General features: G+C 46.6%; 1 protein-coding gene across 3 annotated transcripts in view; it reads left to right on the forward strand.

The window, feature by feature from the left end:
• SHROOM2 (shroom family member 2) overlaps positions 1–14,603 on the forward strand; it is a 143,062-nt gene that overhangs the window by 71,521 nt on the left and 56,938 nt on the right. For 2 of the 3 annotated variants that reach the window (XM_055337509.1, XM_055337508.1), the window contains exon 3: positions 12,739–12,870. In XM_055337509.1, the coding sequence (XP_055193484.1) occupies positions 12,739–12,870 (132 nt within the window). Of the gene's footprint in view, positions 1–11,551; positions 11,616–12,738; positions 12,871–14,603 lie in introns of those variants that run through there. The other variant, XM_055337510.1, reaches the window with a different exon arrangement.

Raw genomic sequence — 14,603 nt, forward strand, 5'->3', positions numbered from 1 at the left:
GGCTGATTATGGTATCGCAGCAAGCGATGTCCCATTTGGACTTGAGTGTGTTCATGCGTACGTGCACATAAAATTATATTTCTTGGCCAAGGATGAAGCGTGTATGCACACATAGAATTATGTCTCTTGACAAAGGATGAATCCAGTGCCAAAAACTTAAAAGATGCCTTCTTTTATTAGTACCGATTGATTTATGAAGTAAATTTGAATACTCTTTTCTTCAGCAATACCTAGATTATTCTCTTAAGAGAACTATGCTCATCCTCCACATGAGGTGTTGTTGCCTGTTATTTCCACAAGGTGGCAGGCTACTGCGTTTTTGGTTTTCATGCCAGAATCGACAATTAATTGCACCAAGAGGGAAGTCAGCTACCAGGAGTTTGCAGTGCTGTGCTGGGGTCAGGGGGGATTCAGCTGCTTGTTCCTACAAACCAGATTGCCGGTGCAAGTCTGGAGGACTTGAAACGATTAGGAAAGTGGAATTAGGGATGTGATGCTTTTACACACAGGAGCTACAACAGTTCTCCTGGACCCCTGCCATGAAATTACTTATGATTGGTTATCTTCATATAGAACAAATGTTCCACCTTGCGTTTCGTAGATGGGTAATTATAGTAAAGTGTTTGCGTGTCCCCCCGACCCCCCTCTTTTTTTTTTTTTTTTTTTCAGAATTAGTGCAGTCCTTCCAAGCTTGGTTGTAAATTTTTTTAAATAAATGGGCTCAAGCATTTACTTACTTATTTATTTATAACGATTTTATTTATTTACTCCTGAGAGACACACACACACAGAGAGAGAGAGGTAGAGACACAGGCAGAGGGAGAAACATGCTCCACGCAGGGAACCCAATGTAGGACTTGATCCCAGAACCCTGGGATCACACCCTGAGCTGAAGGCAGACGTTCAACTGCTGAGCCACCCAGGTGTCCTATTTACTTCAATTTTTAATACAGACCTGAAGGTATATTCCCAAAGGACTTTAGTCTTTTTTGTTGTTTTTTGTTATGGACTCCCCCTATCCAAGGAGGAGCCTCAGAAACAACGAAGGAAAAACTCGTTCGTTGCCTCACTGAATTAGCAACCTCATTCCTAAGTGGTGCGGACTATCCTCTTTGTAAATCAGCAAAGTTTGGGAACCCTTTGGAGAGGATGAGGTGGGAGAGATGCTGTTATACTGTATGGCTATTCCTTTGTGGTCACATTAATGGTCTTTCTAAGGCAGGATGTGTGTTCTCACAGCACTCTATGGGACTTGGTGCAGTGATGATGACGGGAAGGGACACTTGGTGCACAGAGGTGAGCTAGGCTTTACCAAGCTATCTCCAGGTGTCCTCACCAGTCTCCAGGCTCATTGGACCTGCTGCTCTCCTTTGTCTCCCATAGGAATCTGCAGGTTGACTTGAAAACAAGATGCTAGGTTTTGACAGAGATTACCAGTAGCAGGACCCATTCTTGGTGAGAATGTGGGGGAATAAGCATGTATTTGCTCTAATGCCAGTTAGAAAACAGAGTAAACAGACTTTGTGGTGGGTAGTTTGGCAACATGTTTCAGAAGGTGTCTCTTGCACCCACAGATTTTGTTTCTGGGATCCCAGATACTCAGCAAAGGGAAATTACTGAAATGAATTAGAGACCATCCAGACTATGAAGTACTGCTGTTACAAGTGATGTTAGCAATTGCTGCCGTGAGAAGATGCTCCACAAAGTCCAGTTGAGTGGAGCACATAAAGGTAGTTAGAGAACTGTGTATGTCCATCCTTACAGTTTCTTTAAGATTTATTTACTTCTTTGAGAGAATGAACGGGGTCGAGGGAGCAGAGGGAGAGAGAGAGAGACGAGCCTCAGACTCCCTGCTGAGCGGGGAGCACAAGACGGGGCTCGATCCAGGATTGTGAGACCATGACCTGAGACAAAATCAAGAGTCGAACACCCAACCACCTGGGTCCCCCAGGCACCCCCTATTCTTAATTCTTAGTTTTAATTTTTAAAAATATTGTGGTACAACACACATAGCATAAAATTGACCATCTTAACCATATTTAAGTATACATTTAAGTTCTATATGGGTGCTCACGTCGGCAGCACATATACTAAGTACTATATGAGTTTTATCACAATAAGAACTCTTGAGATTGTTGCATTTTTAAAGAGGAGAAGCCTTTGGGATTCTGTGTGCCTCTATTCACAGGACTCAGCAGAAAGTGGGATCCCCAGGAAACCGTCAGCTGTGGCATCATGTTCTGTACAAGGCAGGGCCCCAGAGGAGGTTGATTTATTACTCTGTGATGAAGACAGAAGGAATGACTGTACGAAGGGTGGGTGTTTGAATGCTGGCTACAGTATACTCGAAGGCTGTTTATTCTTCATTTACTTAGTTTTTAAAGCAATACCTGGGCATAGTTAGTAGAGTACCCATTTTCAGAGGAACACGTGGGGTGGAATAGGTCACTCGCGCACCCCTGTTTTGCCTCTCCGGAGAGCAGTGTTGTCACTACTGATCTCTTGGGCTTCTTGGAGTTCTTTTTTTTTTTTTTTTTTTAAGATTATTTATTTATTTATTCATGAGAAACCCACAGAGAGAGAAGCAGAGACATAGGCAGAGGGAGAAGCTGGGTGCCCCAGCTTCTTGGAGTTACATATGTGCTTGTGTATTTACATATGTATCTGCGGAGATTGTTCTATGTTGTGTGCAGTAAAGTCTGACTCGTGATTTCTCTGAACAACCCCGTGGTGCTGCACAGTCTGGATCGTCTGCTGTTGTTCAGTGAACAGCTGTGGTGCTTCTGGTGGGTACATGTAACACACAGAGCTGCCATGTGGTGTCCTTGAACCCCACTGTGCGTCCCTGTCCTACGTAGAGAGCGTTACAGTGCATTTCCAGCCCCGGGGTACTTGAATCAGAGGGTTTGTGCAGCATGAACCATTACAGCTACCTCCACGTTTCTCAGATCACTTTTCAGACTCAGATCCACTCTAGCAGAAGCGTTTTCAGTTTGTTTCTGTTCTCTTTTTGAATGTGACAGGTGAAAAATGGCTTCAGTGTTTAAGTGGGCATTTTTCACTACGAGTGAAGTTGGGCATCATTCCTTATGTATAGAAACTTTTTTTGACCTAGAGGAACATCTTTAAGGATATAAAAAATAAACTAAATTCTGTTGAAAGCAAAGCATCTCTGCCACAGAGATCTTGTCACTAGAGAGTTCAGGAAGGCCTTTGGGGCCTGTCATCTGGTGGAGTTATGTAAAAGACTCTTGGGGAGAGGGATCAGACTTTTGCCCCAAAGGATTTATGGGAGCCACTATGTAGAACCCTGCTTTTGCATTTGTATATGCCATTTTCTCTTTCCTTTTTTGCAAAGATTTATTTATTTACTTGAGAGAGAGAATGTGCACAAGAGAGAAACAGAGCAAGTGCACAGAGGCAGAGGGAGAAGTAGACTCCATGCTGAGCAGGGAGCCTGATACAGGACTTGAACCCAAGGATCATGACCTAGGCCGAACGCAGATGCTTCACCGACTGAACCACCAGGAGCCCTCCAGTTTTCTTTAAATGAGGGGTGTGCATAATAATTACCTAGTTTAGATGGGAATTAATGTTTTAAGGAATATATAAAGCAAGATATAAAAGCAAACCCATGCAGTTTGTTCACTTTTTTTTTTTTTTTTGCAGACATACTTTTCTTTATGTTATTTTTTTTAAATGTATTTGACAGGGATGCCTGGGTGGCTCAGTTGGTGAGCGTCTACCTTCAGCTCAGGTCATGATCCTGGGGTCCTGGGATGGAATCCTGCATCAGTCTCCCTGCTCAGTGGGGGGTCTGCTTCTCCCTCTGCCCTTCACCTCACTTATACTTTCTCTCTCTGTCTCAAACAAATAAAATCTTAACAAAAATAAAACAATTTTCTCTGAAACTGGTAACATGTATTCTTCATCTAAATTTAAATTTCTGCTTAAACTCTGCCATTCTCTTTCTCCATCCCCAGGCAACCACTAATCAGACTTCTGTCTCACACATCAGTTAGCATTCTCTAGCATTTTCTGTAGAGCTCCAAAATAGATCATGCACTCGTCCAAAAAAAAAAAAAAAAGTGGCCAGTTTAAAAAAGGCACTCTACTCTGTAAATTATTCATAGACAGAGCCACAGACACATAAATACCCTATGTTGCCCTACCCAGGAGGGTAGCCAATGATAAACTAGCTTGTTTAGCTCTTGTTTAACTTGATTCTGATACCTGCCCCGTCTTTAGGTACCCCAAAAAGGGTCACATTTATGATGAAGACTGCAAGTGGCCAGTACAGGTTTGGTGGTTCTGGAAGGTTGTGGGGACAAGGGGGTATGCACTTTATTGTAAAATCCATACCCATAGTTTTTGGGATTTTTGTTTTTTTTTTGTTTTGTTTTTGTTTTAAGTAGGCCCTACACTCATTACGGAGCCCGACATGAGGCTTGAACTCAGGACGCTGAGATCAAGACCTGAGCTGAGACCAAGAGTCAGATGCGTATTACCAACTGAGCCACCCAGGTGCCTCTCCCTACTCGTACTTTTATTAATAAAATGAAGTAGTGGGCAGCCCGGTTGGCTCAGCAGTTTAGCACCACCTTCAGCCCAGGGCGTGATCCTGAGGTCCCCGGATCGAGTCCCACGTTGGGCTCCTTGTATGGAGCCTGCTTCTCCCTCTGCCTGTGTCTCTGCCTCTCTCACTCTCTGTGTCTCTCATGAATGAATAAATAAAATCTTAAAAAAAAATAAAATAAATAAAATGAAGTAGTGGTTCACACACTGACTCCTTCCTGCTACTGATAGCTGCTACCTTTTTTTTTTTTTTAAAGATGTGTTTATTGATTTGATGGGGAGAGGCAAGAGGAGAGCCAGCATGGAGTCCCAAACAGACTGCCACTGGGTGTGGAGCCCGACATAGGGCTTGATGCCACAACCCCAAGACCCTGACCTGAGCCAAAACCAAGAGGCAGACACCCAACCAACTGCGCCACCCAGGCACCCCCCCCTGCTATCTATCTTTTCTTTGTAGGCTGGTTTTATTTCAGAGTGTGTGGGGATCAAGCAGCCAGGAAAGGATCACGGTGGACCAATCCGACAAAGCCATGGCATCTTGTTTCATGAGGCATGGGTGGCGCATATCTTGTCATCGCTTAGAAGCTGGGGCTTGGGAAGGTGACGCAGCAGGAGATATGTGCAGATCATTATCTCTCCCCAGCAAAGTTTCTTTCCCAGACAAATGAGAGCAGGCACTTCCTTTCTCCCAGAGCACAGTATCAGTTGGAAACAAAGAACTGTAACTTTGATCCCTGCCAGGTGCACATATGTTCTCTTCTGCGATGCCCAGGTGGTATCCGCTGCCAGTGAGACGTGGAGGGGAGTCGGGAGGGGTGGCGGTGGGGGGCGTCTGCCCAGGAGTCAGAGGAACTGTTGTACCATGAGGAGAGGCTGAGCGGAAAGTTCTTGCCTTGTCCTTTCCTCCTGGGTACTCTGGGGTTCCAGCTTTGCTTGGCCACGGACGTGCTACTCATGGGAAAGTTCAGGGCGGATGTGGTAACCTTTCCTTGTGTGTCCCTATGGTTGTCTTCTGCACTTTCTCCTCGGTGTCCAGGCTCCACCCTAGGAGTGTTGATGGCCTGCAGCGGATCCTGTGCTGCTATTTTCACAGAGCGCCATAGGCTGTTCTGCTGGGCAGCCATAGCGGCTTAAGCAGATGTGCTTGGAAAAGGTTAAGACCAAAAACCGGGTCACTTGTGTTTTCCTGATCCAAGTAGCCGAGTAGATGAGCCTTTGCTGTTGGAGAGGTGCTGAACATCTGACGCCTGATGCCTGATGCCTGATGCACTCGGTGTGTTGGGGAAGGAGAGCATCTTGCTCAGAGCTGGGGTTAAGGCTGTTGTGTCTGATTCTGTAAAATGTGCACTGAAAGCTCTGTGTGAGGAGTGCTGGGACAGAGTCCTCCTTCCTTCTCACTTGAGAGGCAAATTATCATAGGTTCAGCTCCTTAAAAGTATGTATAATTTCAAATATCCTATGGGGAATTTCTTTTAAATATCATGCCTTATTTGGGAAAGCTTGCAGTTGCTCTTTTGGCTTTTCTTTCAAATTTGCATGGTAATACTAGTATTGCTTACAATGAAGTACACCTGCCCACCTCTTCATTCATCTTACTCTCAACCGAGACTCAAACAAAACTGTTGCAAGCAGTTTTGCCAAGGCCAAATTATCAGTAGGGTTGATTCATGTGTTTTTCTGCCTCTTTTGCTGGCAGCCTTAAATTCTTTGTGACTCTAATTACGTCCACTAAGCTTGCATTCAGAAGCAGATTAGCACCCATGGACAGATAGAGGTTCTTTGCAGGAAGCTGTAAGGGTTGGCCTGGCTATGGGCATAGTTACATATTTGAAGAAAGGGAGTTTCAAATCTAGTGGCCACAGCCATGCTTGCTTGGAGCAAATCTCTTGCCACACACATCATTTTCCAGATGTCACTAAGTTGCAACAAATTTTGCTCCAAGCCCATATTGGGCTGTGCTCCCCTCTGCTCCTGGCTCCTTGGAGCTGTCCTTAGCAGGTGGTTCTGCGTGCCGCCCTGACCCCGATGAGCACAGAGATTCTTGGAAGCAGCTTCATACAACGATGCAGCAAGAGTGCAGGGCTGGCTAGGACGTCGGCAGGTTGTGTCCCTCTTACCTTTCCCTCTCAAGAGTTCTCCCTAGGACAGAAACTGTGTGTGTGTGTGTGTGTGTGTGTGTGTGGTGTGTGTGTGCGCGTGCGCGCGTGCTGTGCCTCAGTGGGGATGTTGGCAGGTCTCCGTGAGATTTTGTGCTTTGGGAGGGTGGTCTGCAGTCATTTGCTCAACTTCTGGGGTAGAGTTTCTATTGCAAGCATTTCTGGGATTATGGCTGTTTGCTACACGCTTATTGTTAAACAGAGTAGACCCAGAGATTTATGAGGGACAGACACCCTGACTTCTTCAGGCTGTTTTCCATTGTTGTTTTTATTAAATAAAATCAAGAGAAAAAAAGAAAAGTTACTTCTGTTCAAATTTAGGCTTAGTGTATGGCTTGAGCAATTTAATCAGATGAATTTCCAATGATGTGAGACATTTCATTTTCTAAGTCAAGTAGAGAGTGGTAAAAAGTTAAGATTGTGTTTTCGTTGCAAAGCACGTTAGTGATGTTTATAAAACTTAGTGTGGCGACATCAATGGTTTCCAGTATGTTAAGACACACAGAGAATGTTTTACTTATCTTCGTTTCTTTTGTATATGACTCATCAGCCCTGTTGCTAATCCTTAGAGCTATTTATAATTAGTTTTATTAATGGTTTCACATTTGAATGTCCTGAGTTTCTTTGCCAAAAAAAAATCCATTCTCTTGAACTGTAGCAAGGAAGTTGGGTCGTCGCCCTTTTAAAACCATGGGTTGAACTTACTGGTGTGTTAGTCAGCTGGGGAAATACACTGAGAACACAGGTGGGTGGGACAGTCTGAGGTTTTTTTTCCCTTTTTTCTGACGTTTGTGGATTATAAAAGGAAATAGAAAAAGCAAGTCATTTGGGTCCGTTCCAGTTCTGCATGTGTTCATTACATGACATTTCCACACAGCTTTCTCTGCTGAAGCACCCTTGCAAGGGGAAGGATGAGGGGTGCCCTGGCCTCATGGACAGGAACCCCGGTGCTTTCATCCTGTGTGAATGCTGCTTCTCAGCCTGGCATCTGTTGAAAATGCAGCTTTGATGTCTTGTATCAGTTGCAGCTGCTGAGGCCATTAGGGAATTTTTATCTGAATTCTCATGTATAAAAGCAGGAACTGTCTGACTCTTATCCCATAGGACTAGAGATTCCATCAAGCATGACCTCCCCTTCCACTGCATTGTGTCGTCTGATCACTGCTCAGGAAAAGAACTCTCTGCCATTTATAGAGTGCTCTGACCTATGTTTTTGTACATTCATGTAACGTGTGAGAAGCACTGCAGGCAAATGGTGAAGATCATACCGCTACGTCCTGCCTTCCAGGAGCTGGCTGGCTGCTGAGTGTGCTCAGAGGCATGGGCCGGGAAAGCTCTAACAAGTGGTGAGCCAACAGATGTCAAGAGGAATGGAAGCAGATCTCAGCAGAGTTTTTCTTAAGGATAGGCCATTGATCTTTCCTTGGAAGGTTGAGCCAGATTTGAGCTACATATCTGGTCCTACATCAGTGGTACCAGGGCCTCCCAAAGAGAATGGCAGAGGGGATGCAACCAAAAGGAGCCCAGGGGGAGGGATGACTAGGTAGCTGGGGGCGGGCAGTGCAGGACCTGAGCTTGCATATGAATGGCCAGGAAGGCCAGTGCAATTGCATCAGCCTGGCCAGGTCTGTCCCCAGCAGATGTCCATGCTGCTGGCCCCGGGGAACACTCCACAAAATAGCTTAGCTCAAGTTCTCAAGCTTATGCCTTGAGAACGCGGAAGCTTGGCCTTCCTTCTGTGGCAGCTGGGAGTAGCTGAAGGTTCTGGAGTGAGAGCAAGAGCTGTCCAGAGCAGAGCTGCAAGGAGATTGATCTGGCAGGAGGTAGATAGACCAGCAGAGGGAGAGGCCTGTCAGGACATAGGCTTCCCTGGGCTTGGCAGGAACTGGGAGTTGTAGGGTCAGAGCAAGGTTCATTTTGTGTTTGTGGAGTGGTGCATTTTCTTTGTCTCCTTTTGAAGGAATAAGAAGAGAGCTTGCGGTTGCCCCTCCTCTGGCACAGACTCCCGTCCCCACCCCACCTCCCATGCTGGCCTCCGGTCCTTGAATCCTGTGGTCCCCTGTGTAGGGCTGGCCCCGTTCACTCAAGGGCTCACTGAGGAGCATCACCGTACTGTCCAGCTCACCCGCTACCCCAAATCCAGGCCTTTTCCCCCTGGGGGGCCCCCAGTGCGTCACTATTGATTCCCCTCCAGGAGTGTTCTCTGCCCCCAGTATGGCCTGGAGGCCCCCACACACCATGCACACGGCATCAGTGTGCACGCAAAGCCAAGGCCCCTTCTCCCCTCCCCGCGGGGCTGGTACCGTCAGGCCGAGCTCGTGGTGACCAGGCACAGACTGTGTGTGTTGTGTGAGGCTTGCCTGCTGGCTTCATTCTAAAAGGTCATGAAAATAACTCAACACTCATGTGACTTTTGGGGGGCGGGGTGGGGGAAGGAAGGGATTCTGTTCTTTATGAGAGTGATAAACATTTTATTGCATTGAAGCATTTATTTTAATAATTCCTTTTTTAAAATGATTTCTGATGTCTGGATTTGTTCTTAATTTTCAGTGATAGCTTAGCATTTTTCATATTTGTGATCTAAACCGTGTCCTTCCAAAAATCCCACAAGGACTACCTAGCATATAAAACTTTTTTTTTTTTCAAAATTGAAGTAAATATCAATTAATTGTGGTATGTAATTTGTGGGAAAGGCTTCAGGGGAACCGTCATTAGGATGAATAATTTTATCTGGAGTACCAGACAGTGTTCATAGTACTGTGGCTTTTCAGTATTTGTATGAAAGGAATATTAAGCACTGATTAGAGATTACATGTCGGAAGAGTGCCAGGGCATGAGGGAATGCTCACAGAACCCGGCCGGCTGCAGAAAGCAGTGAGCCTGCTGACTCTGCAGATTCTCTGACTTGTCTAGAAACAGATGGGAGGACATGCACAGAGATTACCTGTGATTATCTTTAAGTCATGGCTTATTTTCCTTTGTCTTCTTGGTGGCTTCTTAATTTTCTTTTTTTTTTTTTAAGATTTATTTATTTATTTATTCAGAGAGAGAGAGAGAGAGAGAGAGGCAGAGACACAGGCAGAGGGAGAAGCAGGCTCATGCAGGAAGCCCGACATGGGACTCAATCCCGGGCTTCAGGCTCCAGGATCATACCCCAGGCTGCAGGCAGCACTAAACCGCTGCGCCACCGGGGCTGCCCTTAATTTTCAAATGTTCCATATTTTTTAAGATTTTACTTATTTATTTGACATAGAGCAAGAGCCAGAATATAAGCAGAGCAGAGGGAAAGGGAGAAGCAGACTCCCAGCAGAGCAGAGAGCCCAATGTGGGGCTCGATCCCAGAACCCCGGGATCATGACCTGAGCCGAAGGCAGATGCTGAACTGACTGAGGCACGCAGGCGTCCCGTGTTCCATATTTTCTACAATAAGCATGTATTTTAAGGATTCCGAACATCAATAGCCATTTGAATAAAGATTTCTTTCCTATACACTGGGATGACTGTAGTTTGGTGTGACTGTGGACCGACTTCCATTGCCCCTGGGATTCTGGGGCTCCATGCACAGTGTGGGACGTTGTTGGTCTTAGTCTATGACATCCCCGCCCATGCCGCCCTGCAGAGACGCAGGACCTTGGGCATCTGGGGTGCGCTGTATAGGCCTTCGCGGCGGTAGTGAGCTGGGCTCGCATCCGCCCCTCCTGGATATTTCCAAGGCCGGAGATCACCCTGTGTGGGTTTCCTTCCCCGAAGGGCCTTCCTGACTGGTCTCCCCAGTCAGCTTACATCTGACTGTGCCCAAGGAGGAAACATGCGATTGGCGCTTCCTGGTTCATTCCTGTTTGATATTTGCCACCGCCGGGCCATCTGGACTGTCGCAGACATCCAGGGGGAAGGAATGATTTGGGAGTGGTTTGCTACCCGCCCGTCGTGCATTTACGCACTTGTAATGCCCTTGGCTCTGCTAGGTGGCCAGGGTGGGTACAGCCAAGAACCGAGCGTGGCGTGGGTCCCCCCGGGCCCTCACCCTGGGGCCTTGTGTTCCTCTGTGCTGGCACACCGTGTGACCTGTGGCCCCCACATTTGCAGCAACTGGATGATTTAAAGCCACCTGAGTGTGTGTCTTGTATGAAAAGAAACCCCCCAATCTAGTGACAGTGAGGCCCGGAAAGCTGCTCCTGTGTCTGTTCCAGAGGGACAGTGACTGTGTGGGCACACTAGGTGGCGCCAGAGCGCTCGTCCCCAGAGCCCGCCTGTCCAGCATCCCAGGACTGTGACCATGAACGTCCTCCTCTCCCTTATCAACGCGAATCCAGCCGTTTTAGGCAATCAGAGGGGCTGACCAAGTAGCTGGAACCTTGCCAAATACGTTCATTATGCGCTAGGAAATTCAGAGGACCTGGCGAGAGCTCGTATGTTTTAAAGAAAACATCAGTGTGCCCAGTAGTCATTACGTCCTCATTCCAGGGGTGACCTTTCCACTGTGTTACCATTTCTTCTTCTTTTTTTTAAAGCCCCTAATTCGTACTATAATTGTTGACTATGTCTTCTTGAAAGAGACGTGTATCTGTGTTATCTTCACAAGGAGGAAAGGCTTTTACTCTTGGAGCGCCGCTGCCTGCCCCAGTGAGCCAGCCCGTGGCCTAGTCTTGCCAGCTGCAGAATGGAAAGATGTGGCCACAAAGTAGGAGGCCTTTTCCTTTCCTAGCCTCCTTTTTTTATCTGTCTGCCTTTGCCTCTGCTCTCAGTCTAGTTTCTTTCCTTCACTGATTAACCATAAAGGAAGATGAAAGAAATTGTGGACATGATAGCACAGAAAAAGCCATCTGAAAATGAAATTCACGTGGCCAGAACCTTCCTTACGAGGATTTTGAGAAACTCTATGAGGTACGGTTGGGTTTTACTTCTGCAGTGTGATGAATTTGTCTGCTTCATGCTTTCGTTCACGGGGAAACTCCTGAAGTCAACGCTTTCCACAATTTGCCATCCAGATATTTTTCTTCATGAATTATGAGTTGTCAGGTTTATGTTACAAATGCTTTTCAGATTTCCTTGATATCCTTTACCGTGTCATATCCTTTAATGTTTTTGCCCACTTGGAAGAATGTTTGCTGTCAGGTACCAAACGAGCGAGGATCATTTTGAGCTCTTTCTGTGTCCTTGATGGGACAGGAAGCTATCCAGAGCAAGCGAGCTCTATCCCAAATTGGAGAAGTAGAGAGTGGGAGAACCAAGTGTGAGTGGGTCTCCTCCTCATGTAGCAGCCTTTTCTTGAAGGCTCTGTTACATTTACATGGCAGCTGTATAGATTTCCCACCAAACTTCCCATCTCACACCCAGGCAGTGCAGCCAAACAACTAATGAGCCACCCGTGGGATGGTGGGGGCCCTGCAGTAGTAGTGCAGGCAGGTGCCGCATACCACATCCAGAGCCTGTTGGTCCAGGGCATCATCTTCCCATAATGAGGACCCTGGGCTGACTTCACAAACCCTCCACGTGGCTCCAAGGAATGGATATACATCTACCAGTCTTAGTTCGTGTCCAGATATCTGTGTTTGCTTAGTTAAGTGAGTGAATAGAAGTGGCCTAAAGTGTGTGTTGACCTGGCTGAGCTGGGGGTGCTCTGGGCTCTTCTCCAGTGCCAGCTCTTTTCCCCAAGGAGGCCGAGGGCTGTATGCACAGGTACGCTGAAACCATAAAGATTCAAGAGTTGGTCTGGGCCCTACTGGTGGCTAAGACAAAGACAAGGTTATTTACCTTTGAATACATTTTGAAGAATAAGGGTTCATTCACATTTTGGAGCCCGTGATTCTCACTCTGCATTAGGGTGAGTTTTGCGTCAATAAAAATGGAAGAACTGTATTCATGTCCAGAGACCGTGGGAAGCACCTGGCAGTGAAGCCTACAAATCATACAGAAGTTGCTGTGACTTACTTCCATGTTTCACTCCCGTCTTGGCACGGGGTCGCCCTTTGTTCAAAGTCCCTGAGCCATCTACGTTCTTTTTCAGGAAGAATGAGGTGAGCTGGAGGCCTCACTCCTGGCATGCCACCAAGTTCTCCGATAGCCACCCAGAAACGTCAGCGTCTCCGTTCCCCTCTGCCAGCGCCTGCCCTTCTTGGCACAGCCGACAGCTCACAAGGTAGGCACCGGTTCCCCACTAGGATGGACAGTGTTTGACAGCATTCAGAACTTCCTAGGCCTGCCATGATGGCACCTTTCTCCACTGCAGAATGATTTTGTTTTTCTGATGAGGAAAAGCCACTAACACACCATTACTGGTAAAACTCGGACTTTTTCACTGACCCGGTAGGTGTCCAACCTTTGAAAACAAACACTGAAATGCCAAGAATGAAGACGAACAGGTGTGCTTTCCCATTTATGTTGCTTAATAAATCAGAAGCCTGGGGACTTAGCTTTTTGGGCCAAATCCCTTTGGGCCAGGTGATTTGAGGGGTCTGACCTGACTGGGACGGCTACCATGCTACCCATGTGCCCACAGCCACCATCATTCTTTTGAGATTTTGATACACAGATTGGAAGGCAGGAGCTCCTTAAGGGTTCAGCAGGTGTATTTCACAAAGGCTCCCAGACAGTTCTGTTACCATCAGGAGCTTCCCCCCCACCCCTCAGGCCTCTCCTATGGAGAGGGCATAGAGAGGTCTCTCTGCGTAGAGAGGGCTTCACAGCCATATGCTAGGGTGTCATCCAGCCTTGATGGCCTAGTAGTGGTTTCCCACTGACCATCAGATCGAGATGGTGGGAACTGTACGTCAGCAGAAGGAGGGGGAGTTCTGGTCGACCTCACATCCACATTTCAGGGTCAGAAGGGCTGGTGTGTTAGGGAAGCATGTGGTAGCACTATGGGATGGTTGGTTTGTCATAGACCACCTTGGGTTAGTGGCCAGTGTCCTCACAAGTCTTCTATTAAAAGGATGACGGTAGCAACAGGTAGGTGGCTTTAGGTGTATGGGAACACATGTATGAGTATATATATTTGTATGTGCTGGTCTATCTGTGCACATTTGTGTGTGTGCATGTACATATGTGAATGCATGTGTGTGTGCATACACTTAAATGCATGTGTGGTATGTATGTGAGTGACATGCGTATCTATTCTGAGAGTGCGTTTGTGCCTGTGTGTGTGTAACTAACATAACCATCTCAAAATCTCTCTCTCTTTTTTAAAGATTTTTATTTATTTGAGAGAGAGAGAGAGAGAGCACAGGCATGGAGAGGGTCAGAGGAAGAAACAAACTCCCTGCTGAGCAGGCTCCCCCAACACAGGGCTTAATCCTGGGACCCTGAGATCATGACCTCAGCCAAAGGCAGATGGTTAACCCACTGAGCCACCCAAGCACCCCTCAAAATCAGTTTTTGATTGTAAAATCAAAATTGTAGTGTAAAACACTACCTGCTGTAAAATTATGTAGTACTTCTGTGAAGGAAATGTATCTCAAATACACTACCTATTTAAAGTGACAAGAGGGCAGCCCGGTGGCTCAGCGGTTTAGCGCCACCTTCAGCCCAGGCCGTGATCCTGGAAACTCGGGATCGGGTCCCACGTCGGGCTCCCTGCATGGAGCCTGCTTCTCCCTCTGCCTGTGTCTCTGCCTCTCTCTCTCTCTCTCTCTCTCTCTCTCTCTCTCTCTTTCTCTGTGTGTGTGTTTGTGTCTCTCATGAATAAATACATAAAATCTAAAAAAAAATAAAAAATAAAGTGACAAGAGATGGTGGTGTTTGGAGTCCAGGGTATTTTTGAGAAACCACAGATTCTCAGCTGAGTGGTAAAACTTAGGTGAAAAGTAGGCCTTTTATTTCATTACTGAAATGACTTAATGTAATAGGTTTTCCATTAAGCCCATTTGATGGTTT

The sequence above is a fragment of the Nyctereutes procyonoides genome, unplaced genomic scaffold, assembly GCF_905146905.1.
Source record: "Nyctereutes procyonoides isolate TBG_1078 unplaced genomic scaffold, NYPRO_anot_genome, whole genome shotgun sequence".
Taxonomy (NCBI): domain Eukaryota; kingdom Metazoa; phylum Chordata; class Mammalia; order Carnivora; family Canidae; genus Nyctereutes; species Nyctereutes procyonoides.